The sequence below is a fragment of the Opisthorchis viverrini genome (genome assembly GCF_000715545.1).
Source record: "Opisthorchis viverrini unplaced genomic scaffold scaffold1619, whole genome shotgun sequence".
Classification (NCBI taxonomy): domain Eukaryota; kingdom Metazoa; phylum Platyhelminthes; class Trematoda; order Opisthorchiida; family Opisthorchiidae; genus Opisthorchis; species Opisthorchis viverrini.
Genome location: NW_008752183.1, coordinates 1,688 through 17,573, shown reverse-complemented (window position 1 = coordinate 17,573; position 15,886 = coordinate 1,688). Strand labels below are relative to the sequence as shown.

Here is a 15,886-nt window from a genome sequence, read left to right as displayed (position 1 = left end):
CATCGATACGACGACCCAGTAACTGTCCTGGTTGTGACGATCGATTGGCCCGCTTCTCAGGACTTCCCAGTCAGGTGGCGCCACAGACGCTTGTAACTCGCTGGACAACTTTGTTGATGCATGTGATGGTTTTTGCGGGAAGTGTATTGTTCAGTTTCATATAAGCTAACCTCAATTTTCGGACTTGGAAACAACAAAGTGCAAACATGTGCTTCCTGAACTTGGACTTCCCGGCACTCCTTTTCTTTGAAGGATTCCAGCACGATTTGCATCCCACACAGCTCCATCCCGATTGAGTGACAGAGCACATTTTTGATCTCTATCCAAACAAGGCTCGCTCCGGTCGGAACCACCTGAATTTTCCTTAAGTGGGGTCAGTAAGTAGGATTTTTTGTTCTGTACGTGTACGTCTTGACAAGTGTTTGTCGACTTCTGCGTGGGGCTGAGCGCGAAAGAGAACAACATTTTGTCTACTGAGTATGTATGAGTATGCGGACATCTGGAAGTATCATGGCGCAATAAATTGCGTAAATGGCATAGAGAAACAAAACTAATATTGCATAATTCAGCTTTGAAAAGTCCGATTGGTGAGATCATTTGCTCTTGTTTACTGTGTGACTGACTATTAAGGCAAACGACTCCTTAGCTCTTGCCTTGTCGCTGTTGGTCTGTCGCTGTTTGACGCACTTGCACCGTACACATTTTTGCTTTCGCTCCTTTTATTATGATTTCAATAGTTAAACGCGTTTCTCAGTCATGTACCTTGTCCTATCCGACATTAGTGACAGGATAGTCACCTCTCGCTTCCTGCCACAGTGGCTCACACTGACCCACCAAAGTGAAAATGACAAATGGATTCGCTCACGTGGCCTCCTGTGATTGGATTCTGAGTGGCTGTTGATGCTTTTGTTTTGCCTCGATTACTGGCCTTGATATGTAAGTGAGCGGTTTGGGTACTATAATGGTTGTGCTTCCGAGTGAGAAATTTTCCTCTACTACATACCTTTACTTAATTACGGCAGACGATATGATTGCGTACAATCTCAAAAGGAGGAGAACACAATCAAACCAGTCCTAGGACGGATTTACATGATTCCCAGAAAAAGTAAACTGAAAAAGTTGCATGCGCAATTGCTTCAGTTGCGCTTGAACAGTCCTCCTGTTCGGGAGCAATTAGTCTGGTGCGTCTACACAAAAGCGAGAAAGCAGTGGACTCGAGTTGCGCTCTTATTGGATCTCATCTTCTTGGCCATGCTGAGATTGGAACATCGGTGCACCTGATGCGCGAGGCGAGCGTGTTGCTACTACTGACTGATACGTGAACAAAGCTGCCTGTTCGGAAGCGAAAATTCAGGTTCGTTCGGATTGTGCTGGTGGGGTAGTGGGAGCACACTGTCCTCTCATGTCAGATTTCCAGAGTTCAAACTCTGACGCTGTGAAGGATATGCACTATGGATGAGCTCTAATACGAGCAAGACTCGCGTCCAGTGCTCCTCCGCCGTTGCGTCAGGGTAAATGAAGCAGCCATTTCATCTTCTTCTTGTATACAAACGTGAGAAGTAAGTGAAACTGGTTGATTTTTGATAGTTTGTCTATGGTAGCCTGCTCACTAGGTGACGGGTATTCGAAGTTCGGCCCTCTTCCGAGTGTCACAAGTATACCGGTGGTTAGCCGAGTTCTGGGTAGAACTGCCTGGTCACAAGCACCAGAGTGACTCGAACTAATAAGGTCTTGTCAGATGTGAATGTTCTCTCATCCTACATTGGGTAAGACACATTGAATCATTTGCTGCCTGGTATCCGACCGTATTTCAATATCCCATCCTGTTCTAGACATTTACTTTGTAGTGCACAACTCATAACAGTGACCTGTTTGCGCCAAAACAAAGAGGAAACATCTTGCACTCCTACACTGTCCTGCACATTTTCAGCGCGTCTGCATCAAGGGTTACCTGCTAAATTTTGATTTCCTGTCGATTTTTCCGCTCCTGAAGTTTCTTGAAATGTCCAATGGGGTGAATCCAACACAACCAGTCAGAACAACTACATAATATATACACGAGACAGCTCTGTGCCATTTTTTAACCTTGCCTAGAACTGAGAGACAATTGTTCACTATTTCAGTTATTCTTGGAACTCTTTTCCCTTAATTTCTTTTGAGGGAAAACTACCATCTATGTCTGTGTGAAATTCAGTCCCACATTCATCCTCCTGGAAATGCTAAATGGAGCTCCACTAGGAATCGATGCGGAGGGAGAATGCCGGTTCACGAGACCATCACAGACGGCCCTTTTACGTGCAGAAACAATTCTGCACATTACTCTATTCAGTTTTGACAACGTGGACTTAAGCCGGTCTCTACAAGTTTCTGCCAGGTGACCTAAATTTTTGGACATAAGTTCACTTGTGGTCATATCACTGATATAGCACCGATTTATCGAGAATTTCTTAACACAGGCACTCTTACCCGAGTGCACCGACACAAGGAGCAAATCGTTTCATTACAGAAGAGCTTAACATGAATCATGTCAGGACAAGTTGCCTCTCCCTTAGCTTCACATACCAGTAGTTTGAACATAGTCTTTGGAAGTTTCTGTTTGTTGTCCTATTGCCCGTGGAATGAGATGACTTCATTGTGAGAATCTGACACAATCGTGTCAGGTTTCAGTTTCTGCCCTGCGAAAGCCAGCAGTGTCATTCAGCTACGACAAAGATTGCTCATATTCCTCCCGTTTGTTCTTCTCAAGCCTTTCACCAATTTTCTACACTGGAATTCATGCCGTTGGTTGGGCACAGTTTCTGCTTTCTACCAAACCCCATATGTTTTTAAAACTCCCAGTAGGTTACTGTGGATGTTCATAATGTACCATCCAGACTTTCAGCATAAGCTGCTTTCTAACGTTCAAACTGGATAGGATTTTCTGGATACTTTTTACGTCTTTTGTCAGGTGTTCAAAACGGGACCCTCGAGCAGAGTTCTGGTCCTTCACCTCAAATCTGATTATCCACAAAACAAGCTCTTCTTCAGGAGCATGGTTTCAACCAATATTTTGAACATTGTGAATTTCTTTGCTCCTTCATTCACTGATCTCAGCTTTTCGTTACTGCACCTTGGCTCTTTCTGACAGCCACATTACAGACTTACCCAGAACAGCCTTGCTGTGTGATACTGGCCTGTCACCAAACACGGTGATCTGACGAGACCGAGAGAGCAAGGAAAACAGTTTATTTAATGTGCTTTGATAAAGTTCAAGCTCAATGATGGCCTGGGCCCAACATTACATTGAAAAAAAGTCGAATGTCAACTCAGAAACTGTCTGCAATTCACTGCCTATACAATCGTTTACTTTTTAAAAGCATGGTCACAGACATAAAAAGTAAATGCAAGCGGTGAATGTGGTGAATGGTGAACGGGAGAACTAGAGGAGAATACTGGATAAAAAGATAGCAGCGTCTCATTCGAATTCATACCACTAACAGTTCCAGTCAGACAAGATGCATCTCGACGTATGTGAGAATTTGTGGTATGCAAACACGTGTGTAAAACGACTGAGAGTCGATCTGCTGCACACATTCGAGCTGATGTGACCCCGAAAATTCTCCTCCAGGTAAAGACAAACAACCGGAGAAGGGACAAACAATGCTGAATGCTGTTCAAGGCGCGGTAAGCGCTAGCACAATCAAGACTCGCACATAGGGCACAAAGTGTCCGTCATACTGGGTCTGGTGTAAGATTCTGTGGCAGAAATCTACACTCAACGCCAAAGCCATTTGGGACTTTTCAGATTTATGAACGCACGCATGTACCCGGTGCATCATTACCTACAACAGCACAGTAGGAATCCACCAGTCGGTTGTAAGGATTTTACATTCATACTTTTGCCGTCTGAGTTTTCTCTCTGCCCCTGTTCGGTCATTTAACGTCAAAGAGAGCGGCTCCGCGGACTCCAGTTGTGCTCGTATTGTGGTTCATCAGTAGTGCATAACATTAACCATTGTAAGGTGTAATAGATGAAGGATGCGGTGAACAGTTTACAACTAACAAAAAAGTTGCAAACACATTTGAATTATCCGTTTGCATAAGCCCAACGAGTTCCAATATGACCGATATAGTTGATTTTGTACAAGCACTTCATTATGTTGAACGGTTGGCTCATCTCTCTAAACATTCCAGTCAATGATATCACAGTCACTCGAAACTTACCAGAATAAATTTTCAGACCTGTGGAATCCGTGATCACATTTATCTGAACAAAACAATTAGGCCACGCTAGCGGTAGGAGTTAGCAACCATAAAGAAACGGCATTTTCAAATCAGGGTTGATTTTACACTTGGCAACATGACTTATCCTTTTCTTGATCGAAGTGCATTGTGGTCAAAAAAAAACAATGAAATACTCGTCGATATGCTAGATGCGTTTGACCATGGCTTTCAATGTGAGATTTCTCAGCCTTTGTCCATTTGGCAGCTGATTTGGACCGACGAGCGCAGCAATACAGCCAATCAGCATTAAGAAAGCTCGTCAAAACCTTCGAGCGAGATATGTTGTGGTTAGCACATTAACAGCTCAGCTTATTTCAACCAGTTTGCTGTTCACAGGAGGTCCTGACCGCAGTCACGGACCAGGAGCAACGTCAGCTTCAAATTCGATGACACTTTATTGCATTCACACATGTGTGCCATCAAGCTCATTTTGCGGACGATTCTGTAATTTTACGGAACATCCGTTGGTGGTTCATGGAAATAGCACCCAGTTCCTTTCAAGGAATAATCCTGGTTCAGCCACTGTCAAACTGTCAACTATGATATATTCAAAATTGACGCGTTTCCGGGAACGCTTTCAAAGTATAGTAGCTGGTTGACAAAGAGTCAAAATCACAATAAAACGGTTGAGTCCGCTCCTGGTTGAATGAGAAAAATGGTACTTGCAATCTAATATGTGACTCACCCATGATCTCTCTGCGATTGTGTAGTTAAACAGTCTTATCAGAACGAGCCCCGTTGCACAGGATATATATCTAGGGATTTATGATATTAAATTATCCAAATATCCCATTTTGTGGACGACCAAATCTGATGGCGGAACAATGACCAGGAATGTATGGCCCGTCAAACATAATATTCGTACATGGCTCAATAGTCCAAGCTACGACAATATATACACAACGGTAATTTGGTCGGTGGACCAAAATGGAGACGGTAAAAACTTCCGAGTGAGTGTAAAATCTCTCTGAGAACCAAAATACCATTCATCCATGGTTTTCTCTGCCCAAGCAAATATACCTCATATTGAATTGGAAGCTACATTGTGCATAGCATTTTTATTACCCATTTTTCCCCTCATTTGAGTACATTCTGTGCCCAGAGTTCATCAGCCCTGCCAGCCAGACTAGGATGCACGTAAATTGTGATCCATGTAGATTTTTAATTTGATTCTTCATCATTGCCCTTTGACAAGTTTGTCACGTAGATCACCGGTGACAATCACGACTCCACTGCGAGTAAACCAACATTTGTCGGATTAACTTTCAAGGAGAACAATCCGTGGTTCAAGCTAAACCGTTCCAAATTTCTGATGAACGTCTCCTACTATCGTAACGCTGTCTCTCTCCACAGCGGTTTGTTTTAGTGTTTAGTAGCAAAATGGCAACTGGCATTTGCAAGACGGCAAAATTTCCTGCGATAGGTTTGTTAATATGTTGAGAAATCAGTAGCAAAATTTCCCTTATCGGTTATTCATCAAGCGGCTAGTGATGTATTCCACGATATTTATGAATTATCCCGCAGAATTTCCACCTCGGATCATCTTCGATTCATCATTAATGGATGAAATGAATACGAGCAGACTGTCGCTTTGCATCTGGCTGATCACCAGCTGTTTACAGACCGCTTATGAAGATCGTCTAAAACATTAAATTCAAATATATATGTAATAATATTATAGCAACAAAGACAACCATGTAGGTAGTAAGTAACTTGCAGTCACTTGCATACAGTTTCTCATCACATTTCATGTTAAAAGCACAGGCTTTTTGATATTCTTCGAACCCGGTCCGACCGCTGGATGGCCAGTCATGCTGAGTGTTCAGATATCATGTGCGAGAGTACGGTCAGCTATCATCGGAATCGTCGGCATATTATTTGGCTGCAGAGTCAGTAATATACAATGAGAGATGACGGTGCTGCTTGGAAATCCTGAGAACATTTCACAGTTAGGTACACGGTTGCCAGTTTAATGTATGAAGATCGATTATTGGGTTTGCAGTTTGACTCATACTAGCTAAACCTTTTGTTGAAGCCGGATTCGGAACTGTAGATACAGGAGTTGCAACACAACAGTAGGGGATAATCTCGCTTTGATTTCGGCAACAAGCCTTTGTTTTCGTGCATACTACTAACTGGAGAAGAACATAAGATGATATGTTTTTCTGTAGAATCTGTTGGTACTTGACGACCATGACACTTAAAAATGCCTAGTAGCCGAATAAGATTTGCAGGGTAAGGTAGTTAAACAGCCGTGTGTGAACATGCCCATACATTAGGATGTCAGTGTACAAAATATCCACTCTTGCTGCGCAACAGCGTGAGGCGATTCACATGTGGAGGTCGGTAGAGTATGCAGCCCGATTTTAGTGAGAGTTATAGCACAAAATTCTCCCCACGAAAGGAAGTACACATCCTACAGCTTGACGTATTTGATACTACTGATTCAAGTGGAATTAAAGCAGTTGCTGGAAAATACAGAGCAACCTCACCATCACGGTGGTGCGCAAAACATGACAGTGCAAATTTTCTAAGGACACACCTGCAGAACAAGTGAAACGGTTCTTTACTACTTCACGAGCTCTGAGTTCAGCCTCCGATTTAACAATTCGGGCAGATGGTAGTGTTAAAATTTCTCTGTTTTCATCTGAAAGTTTCTCCGCAGAAAATGTCATTGCGGCACCTAGGAGAGTGGCTTTTTTGGAAAGCTTCTGTCTGATAGACTTATGTTAAATTATTTTGCTGAAGTAGCTTCAGTGAACCGTGTGACTTTGAAGTACCATAAAAAGTTGAATCCAACTTTCCATTCGAAGCGGCCAAAAACATGAACTGACGTTACTTGAAATAGTCATCGTTAGCCAAATCAAGCTTCTACTCTACGTTGAGGACAACCAGAGAAGGAAACCCCGAAAAGACCTGTCCACCGACATCGAAGAAGACCAACACGGACTGAACTGTGGCAATCAAACTAATCCTGCTGGCATGGCTATCGAACTGGATGGAAAAACGGAGATTCTTCCGAAAAAGTATTTTTTTCGAATAGTTGTATAGTGCAGTCGGATTTACAAGAAAACATATTACTTACATGCCTCACCAGTATTATCCACCGTTATATGGGTAGTGTAGCCTGGTATAGTAAAGGATGTTTTAGCACGGCGTAATATAATATGGTACGCGCTGGTACCAATAAAGGTCGATGTAATATAAAATGTAACAATAAAAATAATGCTGCTAGAACGGCCGCAAAAGCTGGTGGACCATTAGAAACTCTTCCGGAGCAATACTATTTTAAATAGTCCCATAATGCAGCAGGGTGCGGCATAGCATTGAGCTCCTTAAAGGTGTTATTATTTGGGTTCATGAAAATTTTAGTTGACAGTCTAGAGACTGCTGTGACCAAGTTGGATGGACGATGGGCGAGGATCCGAGAAGATTGCTCGGGTTAGTGTTTCACACCATATCCAAGCTATGTATCAATCATTCTACCTAACGTTGTTTTCCTGCATGCAAGCAGATCAGACAGGCGCTGACTGAGGACTTCACTGCTATCTTTGAACAATGTGGGTGGGAGGTTTTCTGGACTAGAAGCTCGGTGGTGCTTGAGAGGTCATATGCAGTCGTAAAAATCCGAGGCTAAAGGGGCTCCGGGTTCACCGTCCAGGGTTCTACCTTAATTGTGGACTTCAGATGAGTGGCAGTTGTTTGCTGAGATAGCTCTTGTTTGAAATATTCGGCCCACCACCAAAGTCATTCTTCTTTGTCTAAGATGGTCACCTCAGTCTGATCCTTGATTGTTTCGCTAACAGGTTTCTGGTGACCCGTCGCGCTGATTAAGTGAACTAATCTTCGGGCGTTACCGTCCGTCTGAGCCTCTTCCACCTCTTTGGCTTTCCGTGTTTATCCTGTCCTTCTTGTGTAGACTTGCATCGTGCGTCTTCAGCGCGTTCATGGGGTTTTCTTCCGGCTGATTTTGTCCACATTCGCGGGTTTTCATCTTCACAATATTACTTTTGCATTTTTCCGGAGCAAGTTTATTAGAAAATGAATAAAACCCTTTAAGGCTGGCAGATCTCGTTTAAACTTCCGAAGTCACCACACACAACCGGATTTTGCGGACGGTCGCGACTTCTAAAAGGCTATTCAGCTTTATAGACACAACAGACGGAGATAGGCTGAACATTGGATCATTAGACAAAGGAAACTGAAATGTGACAGTTTCATGACCGTTATCTTATCCATGATGAGTAACGCCGGAATATTTGATTTGAAGCTACGTAAATTGGCGAAAGACAGTGCATCCGCAAAGTGTTCCACTGAGATTAACAGACAACTTGAAATCCCTTTTAAAATTGCTCCCAAAACGTGCGATGATCTGTCTGGGCATGGGTTCTGTTGACGTAATAAAATAAGCTTAAAATAACAGTTGATCAGGATCAGGCAACGTACAACAGGTACCTCTTAATTTGAGCAAACGGTTTCAAATGTAACATAAAGCGATTGGCATCCCATTGTTCGGCATATGATAGACCACGACTGAACAACATTCATGCACAAGAAATCAGATCAAACAACTATTCTATCTATCTATCTATCTATCTATCTATCTATCTATCTATCTATCTATCTATCTATCTATCTATCTATCTATCTATCTATCTATCTATCTATCTATCTATCTATCTATCTATCTATCTATCTATCTATCTATCTATCTATCTATCTATCTATCTATCTATCTATCTATCTATCTATCTATCTATCTATCTATCTATCTATCTATCTATCTATCTATCTATCTATCTATCTATCTATCTATCTATCTATCTATCTATCTATCTATCTATCTATCTATCTATCTATCTATCTATCTATCTATCTATCTTCTATCCTATCTATCTATCTATCTATCTATCTATCTATCTATCTATCTATCTATCTATCTATCTATCTATCTATCTATCTATCTATTATCTATCTATCTATCTATCTATCTAACATTTTTGTACATATATTCCTTCTTAACTAAGCAGGCCATATGAATAGTTCACTAATTCAATTTGGGAGGAGTCCGTATATTTTGAAAAACCCAACAGCCTCGGTAAGAACTGTGCGAAAATTTTCAAAATCTTGTCAGGTGTCTGCTCGTTTATTCATCCACCTTTTCATCTTTACATCTTCTTTCAAAGCGTCTTGATAGCCACCATGGGATTGGACAGTCACAGAAATTTTCATTCATGGTATGACCCACATAAAATACTGTTGATATAATCAATATGGAATATCGCTACTATCAGTATTCCAAAATATTTAAGGTCAAGCTTCCGTTCTCACTTTGTAACTAACAAATGTAAATCCGAACCAGGCGAAGTTGATCTGAACTACAAGAACCCTTCTTGTTGTTCTTGTTAAAGTCAGCTGAATAAACAAACTGTACTCATCCAAACGAAGGAAGCTACCTGGAAAACAGACTTAGTGTGCCGCAGCTTAATCAACTGTGTTTCACATGCTATCAACTTTGATAAAGTGGTACCATGCAACAATGAGTAGCAGGCGTATTTCGGGGGGTATTCATGCGTGTGTCTGTGATTTTCAAAAGTATGCATATTTCTCCACACATTAATAACATAGTAATACCTTATTACTGCAACTGTCGTCCCAGTATATACAAATATCTGAATACGCTTATATTAGACGTCGTGTCTGGGACACTATCCTGAAGCCATACGCTTACCTACCACAGAAATCCAGGACCGAGCACAAATGAATCTTCACCTCAGTTATCACTAAATCATTAAGGTATCTCAAAATCGTTCTCAAAGCAGCTGCTTCGTTTAGACACCGTTGTCTAGAGGGAAGACAGAGCTATGCAGTTAATAATTCACCAGCTTCTCTCCTGGAACTGGTCACAATCCTACAAGTTCCACTCAGAGTGATTAAACAAACCTTACCAAGGAAATACTTATCACCAGAATGTGGGATGAATAAAGTATACCGCGTCATACAAAGTAAGCAAGTTCACCCATACACAACCTCCCTTCCAGCAAAATGACTTCTGGTATTGCGAAATTCCTTTTTGCCACTTTCATTTGTCTGCATTCGAAGTGGCTGCCGTGGAAAAAAAGATAAAATGCAGGAAATATAATGAACATAATTGTGAGGTTTTCACATAATGGCTGATATTTACCGGAACTAGTTAGCAGGGTTGCCCACACTAGGCTGACCAGTATTATGGCTCGAGCCCCTAGTAACTACAACCTGTTGGAACGTTCCTCCGTTCGGGTAGACGACACAAACTAATGTTTCAAAATTTCTGACTTGCTTTTGCCGTCGGCTGACTGGAGAGTGTTTTTGTTCAGCCTGACGGAGAATTTAGAAGACGTTAGGCCCAACGGTAGCTCTATCGAAATTCAGTGAAAACAATCGAGCTTGACTGCACCTGAAGTGGGTTTTTTGGAATCATGCATTTGTCTTGTGAGCCAAGCAGACTTTTGCCATATTTACTCGGTTTCTAAGTTTAATTCCACCCAACTGTCGGAGGTATCCATGGTAAAAACAATAGGCCATCACGAACCTTTTTTGAAATGTGATGTTGAACAGCTTGCCCATACACTTTAATGAACAGCCTGGCACCTTTCGACCATAAACCAGATGACGACAGAGGGTAAGTGCCGTGAAAGTGCAGTGGTTTTGTTTATCTAACAGGTGATCTAATCCAAAGAGAGCGCGCAAGTGTACGCAATGCCTCCAACGTTGTTAAACATGCCCAGAGTTTAAATGGGAGAGCCTGTTGAGCAGATAAAAACAGTTTTATCGGTAATGTTTTGGAATCAGCTTCGAATCAGCTTCGAAGAAATTCTGTTGCACGCAGGGATTATCTATATAAGTCAATTCCGCTTTCCAAAACACCGTCTGATGATAAAGGACACCAAAACTTCCTACCAGTGTCAACCGCAATAAACTCTACTCAAATTAATTCGGAGCGCTTTTCACTAAATCGTCAATTGAAGAGTCGGAAAAGGATGAGAGCTGGTAGATCTGGTGGTGCCCAGCTGACGGGAAGGAAATCAAGTATTATTGTTGTCACCGGAAAGCTGCCGCCCACTGACCAGCGGACAAGGTACTGGGTATGCGGAGATCCTACCAAGGTTTACATCCTGAAATTCTCTACCATATATGCTTTCCTCATACCGGAATACGTAGTTTTAGAAGTAGGAAAAACGAAAAATGTCTGCCTTAAAAATGGAATACATAAGATCTCCAAAACTGCTTCAATCCTGAAATTCTCTGCCATATATGCTTTCCTCATACCGGAACACAAGTAGTCTTAGAAGTACGAAAAACGAAAAATGTCTGCCTTAAAAATGGAATACATAAGAAGATCTCCAAAACCTGCTTCAATTTGCATTACATTAAATTCAACACAATGGAAATACGGGAGTTTAGATAGGTATAAATTTATATCTACGGAATAATAGGCTGACCATTCCTATTTTAAATTTAAGTAGGTAAACGCGTCTCCGCCCATGAAAAAAAGAAAAGATTTCTTTTCACTATAAGGCACAATTTCCTGAACCGAAAATTGCGGACGGTTTTTCTGCCTAGATGAATGGCAGCCAAACACGTACTCTGTGGAAGAACCTATAAGAAGCTGAGAGTAGGGGCCGTGTGCATCCTGTCATCGGTAATAAATGAGGCTCTTTCCTCAAAAACATCTGTCTACATAAGTATTCTCTATATGAACAAAAAAAAACAAATCGAATGGTCCAGAGTGATTCATATTAGGCATTATTCGTAAACATATCCTCTCAAGTCGGGCGGGTTGATACAGCAATTTGAAGATAGGGCAGAATTCAGACATAAGCCTATCAAACATAGCATAGTGACACCTCAGTATCAAGTAACAAGGAGAAACTTAAGCGTGCCAATAGGAGAGCACTGAAAGGTTTGCTTTCCGGTTGAAACAAACAATTCTGTGCACAACAAACTGGCTTCCTTTAAGGTTGCATCAACAGTAATATACAAAAAATACCAAACGCAAAGACATCACAGTGTGACATACCTGGACCCGTTCTGTGTCCGCAACTACGCGTTCCGATATTTAGAAGAGAAATACCGGAAATCTGATGCATTTTCCTCAGTTTGCCCGTTTTGTCCCGCTGTTTTGGCAACTTTCTACAGGTCGTTCGGCACTTGTCAAGTTGCAACAAACCTCGTCCTTTCCACACGAAAGGCATTACACACACTGTACACATGCTTCATGAGCAATGAGAATTTCTAGATCAGTTTCAAAAAGCACCTGGCGCAACCGAGGAAATTGTTTATTAGAACAAGCCGCTCATGAGTTTGGAAAATCAATATGGTGATCTTAGTTGTTCTATATTGTTCTTGTCTATGTGTACAGCAAAGGTGCCTAGCCGTACCGCTCTATAGAAGCTTGACGGAATATTTGACGGAGTTCCTGGATGCACATGCTTTTTCTCTTGACTGAAGAAGGAAAGCTCTTGCAGCTGTGGATTAAATGAAAACAAAATTACATTTGTCTGTAGTTTCCCTTGGTATTTTGCTCCAGATCAGTCATGCCATCTGGGCAGTCCTAGATGTTTCTCCCTGCCCTCTGGTTTTATTTAAGTGGAGAGAGTAATTAATTCAATGCACACTAGTTTGTGATGCAGATAGCCACCATGTGTGATAGTAAATAAATAACCACGCAATGCGCACTTCACAAAACCCTAGGAAGTTTTCACCCTATTACCCATTACAAACGGGGTAATTACTCCTAACCGACGACATTTGGGTAGAATTTTGGACAGCCTATCTTTCTACAAAGAAGATAATGCTGTTTACACGTGTGTAACATGGACCGCTGAATTGCTTGTTTCGCGCATCAGTCTCTTGTTCGAACTATGTCCCGTGGTGTCTTCCGCGACCTAGGCTATGCATCATCATTCCAACGGTCACACGCATTACTTCGCACCAAATCGAACACGTATCGAAGCAGAAAAAACACCAGTAATTGTTATTCAAATGTTAAAATTTCTAGGTGCCAAGCTGCCATGTTACCCAAAGCAGGCACGGGAGATGAGATAGCGCCAGGTTCGTAACGCGTTGGAATAATAGTAGCTCTGATGCAATAAATGGTAACTGATCAGGTGACCGTTGATATTTGCACCGAGCTTGGCAATTGATTTGCAAACGTTTCGTTTACATTCGAGGAGATATCTTCGGTGCGCTGTTAAGTGGGTAATCCCTCTGTTGGAGCATGCGTTTATATCGCTTAAAAAAAACGTGGCTTTCAGCAGATTCGTCTGAATGGCCATTGATAATCATCGCATTTGGATTCTGGTTGGTCCGTTCATAAACTGTGTTGCGCTGTCACAAACAAACAAAGAAAGTCGGGTCCATTTTAAAACAGCTTCTTTTGTGAATTTTCGGTCAAATGTACAAAGTGAAGAAACCAAAATTGTTGTTTCTGTGCACCGATAGATCTCTAATTGTACAGAAGGAGTTACGGAGCAACAGGCGCCAAACATAAAGTGAGAAAGACAAACAAGTTATCAGTCGAAAATCCACCGCCTGAGATAACGCGGTATAATTCAATTTGAAACAACTTCTTTCGGAAAATCAAAGCTACCACAACAGGAAACTGTGGTCGGGATATCACAGATAAACGCTGTTTTGTCTATGTCGCGATCAGATGAAACGCGGCACATGCTATTGTGGTGTCATTTGCAGTATACATAGCTACTTGAAATTCGCCATCGTACTGAAATTCAGACAAAACCGCATCCACTGTTAGTATGGTTCATCACATATTGCAAATATGTATACATGGTAACTTTGCCATTTCTTTTGGGTAGTTGCGGGGTTTGTAGAATGCACGCCCACATCACTCTTGTTTGACCAATCGTCCTGTGCCATTGCACGCCAAATGGAGGAAGCACAGGTATCGGGTTTCACACAGTCGCAGCTCAGGCGTTCCGGGGTTTGAACTCCGCACATCTGACAATCCAGAGGCGAGCATATCATCACTAATCCACAGATGCATACTGTAGACATCTAGGTTTTCTCGAGGTTGTAGTATTCAGTAATTTTTACTACTGTTTTCCTTATTTCCGGCGAAATCGAGACGGTAAACCTCAGTATTTTTGACTGTTATTCCTCTAAATTCAGGTCTCGATTCTGAAACTATTGTGGGGTGGCAACGCATTTGGTCCTCCTACTATTTAATTCCATATAAGTCTTGGACCCGTGTCACAAACTTGTGTGGAAACATTAAACCAGACTGTCCCCTCATACGTGGAAACACTTATTCGATGAAAATGAAGGCAACGGCCCCGAAAGATTCGGTGAGCAAGACTATATTCGTTAGGCAAATTCTTTTTATATACACCCCTATTTCCAACGAAACTCATACACTGTTGTTTTACTTACAGAAGATCTAAGTCAATAACACTGCTAGGTATTTTCGAGTAGCGTGTCTCTAGAATGAAGTTACAAAGGCATTCTCGGTGAACACAAATACTCATTTGTAGACGTCGATGCCAAGAAGGACCATGATTAGACATTCAGCTGACCCTGGTTGTCCTTCTATTAGTGAACAATTAAATAGCAAATTTGATGTGTGTGTGCTGAAACCCTTCAAAAAGCATCTGGAATACCGAAAGATTTTGCAGGCACAAATGTGTGAGCAAATTAGGGGATACGGCATCAGGTCGCATTCACGGAAATCACCGTCGTGACAAGTGTCGAATACACCGACAGTGGGAGACGGGCATGATGAACAGGGAGAAGGTATTGACTATCGATCCACTAGTTCCTGGAATGTTTAAGAAGGCACCAGGCACATCATTCTGAAGCACTCTTTCAAACTCAAGTATAGGAAAAACGGTCAGAACCAAGATAAGGACAGTGAAGCACCGGTAGTTGCCATTACGTTTTGATGTTCATGATTGTGGTTGTGACTTAGATGATGATGATCACGATGATGACGATGAGAAGGCGAATGAGGGGGATGAAGATCGGTAAATTATGGGAGCTGTCAGTATGACGACAAACAGTTCAATGACGGCTATGGTGAAAGGAGGAAATCAAGTGATGTGACCCGGAATAAGAAATGAATGGGAGAGCGAAAACTTTAGAATCATAGATATTGGCATGCAGTGTTAAAATGTAAATGGGTGGAGCTTTGTCTGCTTCGTACTTTGGTTTTTTCACCGTCATCAATGGTTTGGCTGAGAAGGTGAATACGTTCGTTAGGTTCATCGAAGATCATAGATGACGGTCCGATATCGAATCGACGGTCCTGTTCCACTATGTACTATACAACACATACATCAGAGATGATTGAGGAATTCTCAAACGATCTGATGTGGTTAAATCATCGTTCGTAATGGTTGGTATTGCAGTAATACCTTACATGTACTTCCATGGATTGAGGATCGCATACAGAACAGCAGATAACTGTGACCACATTGAATTACCACTGCGTTCATTTCTGGGATGTTGTACAGATGGCCAATTTTGTTTGTTTTCAAAAGGCACGCCGCAAAACAGTACAAGTTCGTTCGGCGTCAGAAAGGACTGCCCGAATAGTGTTTGTCTCTGAGACATCCGCATGCTGGCC

At 41.8% G+C, this 15,886-nt stretch overlaps 1 protein-coding gene across 1 annotated transcript in view; it reads right to left on the bottom strand.

The window, feature by feature from the left end:
* Positions 1 to 15,886, bottom strand: part of T265_11564 (hypothetical protein) — a gene marked incomplete at both ends in the record, with an annotated part of 40,347 nt that overhangs the window by 23,394 nt on the left and 1,067 nt on the right. Inside the window, one exon of the mRNA XM_009178247.1 lies at positions 6,806 to 6,978. Coding sequence (XP_009176511.1) covers positions 6,806 to 6,978 — 173 coding nt within the window. The remainder of the gene's footprint in view (positions 1 to 6,805; positions 6,979 to 15,886) is intronic.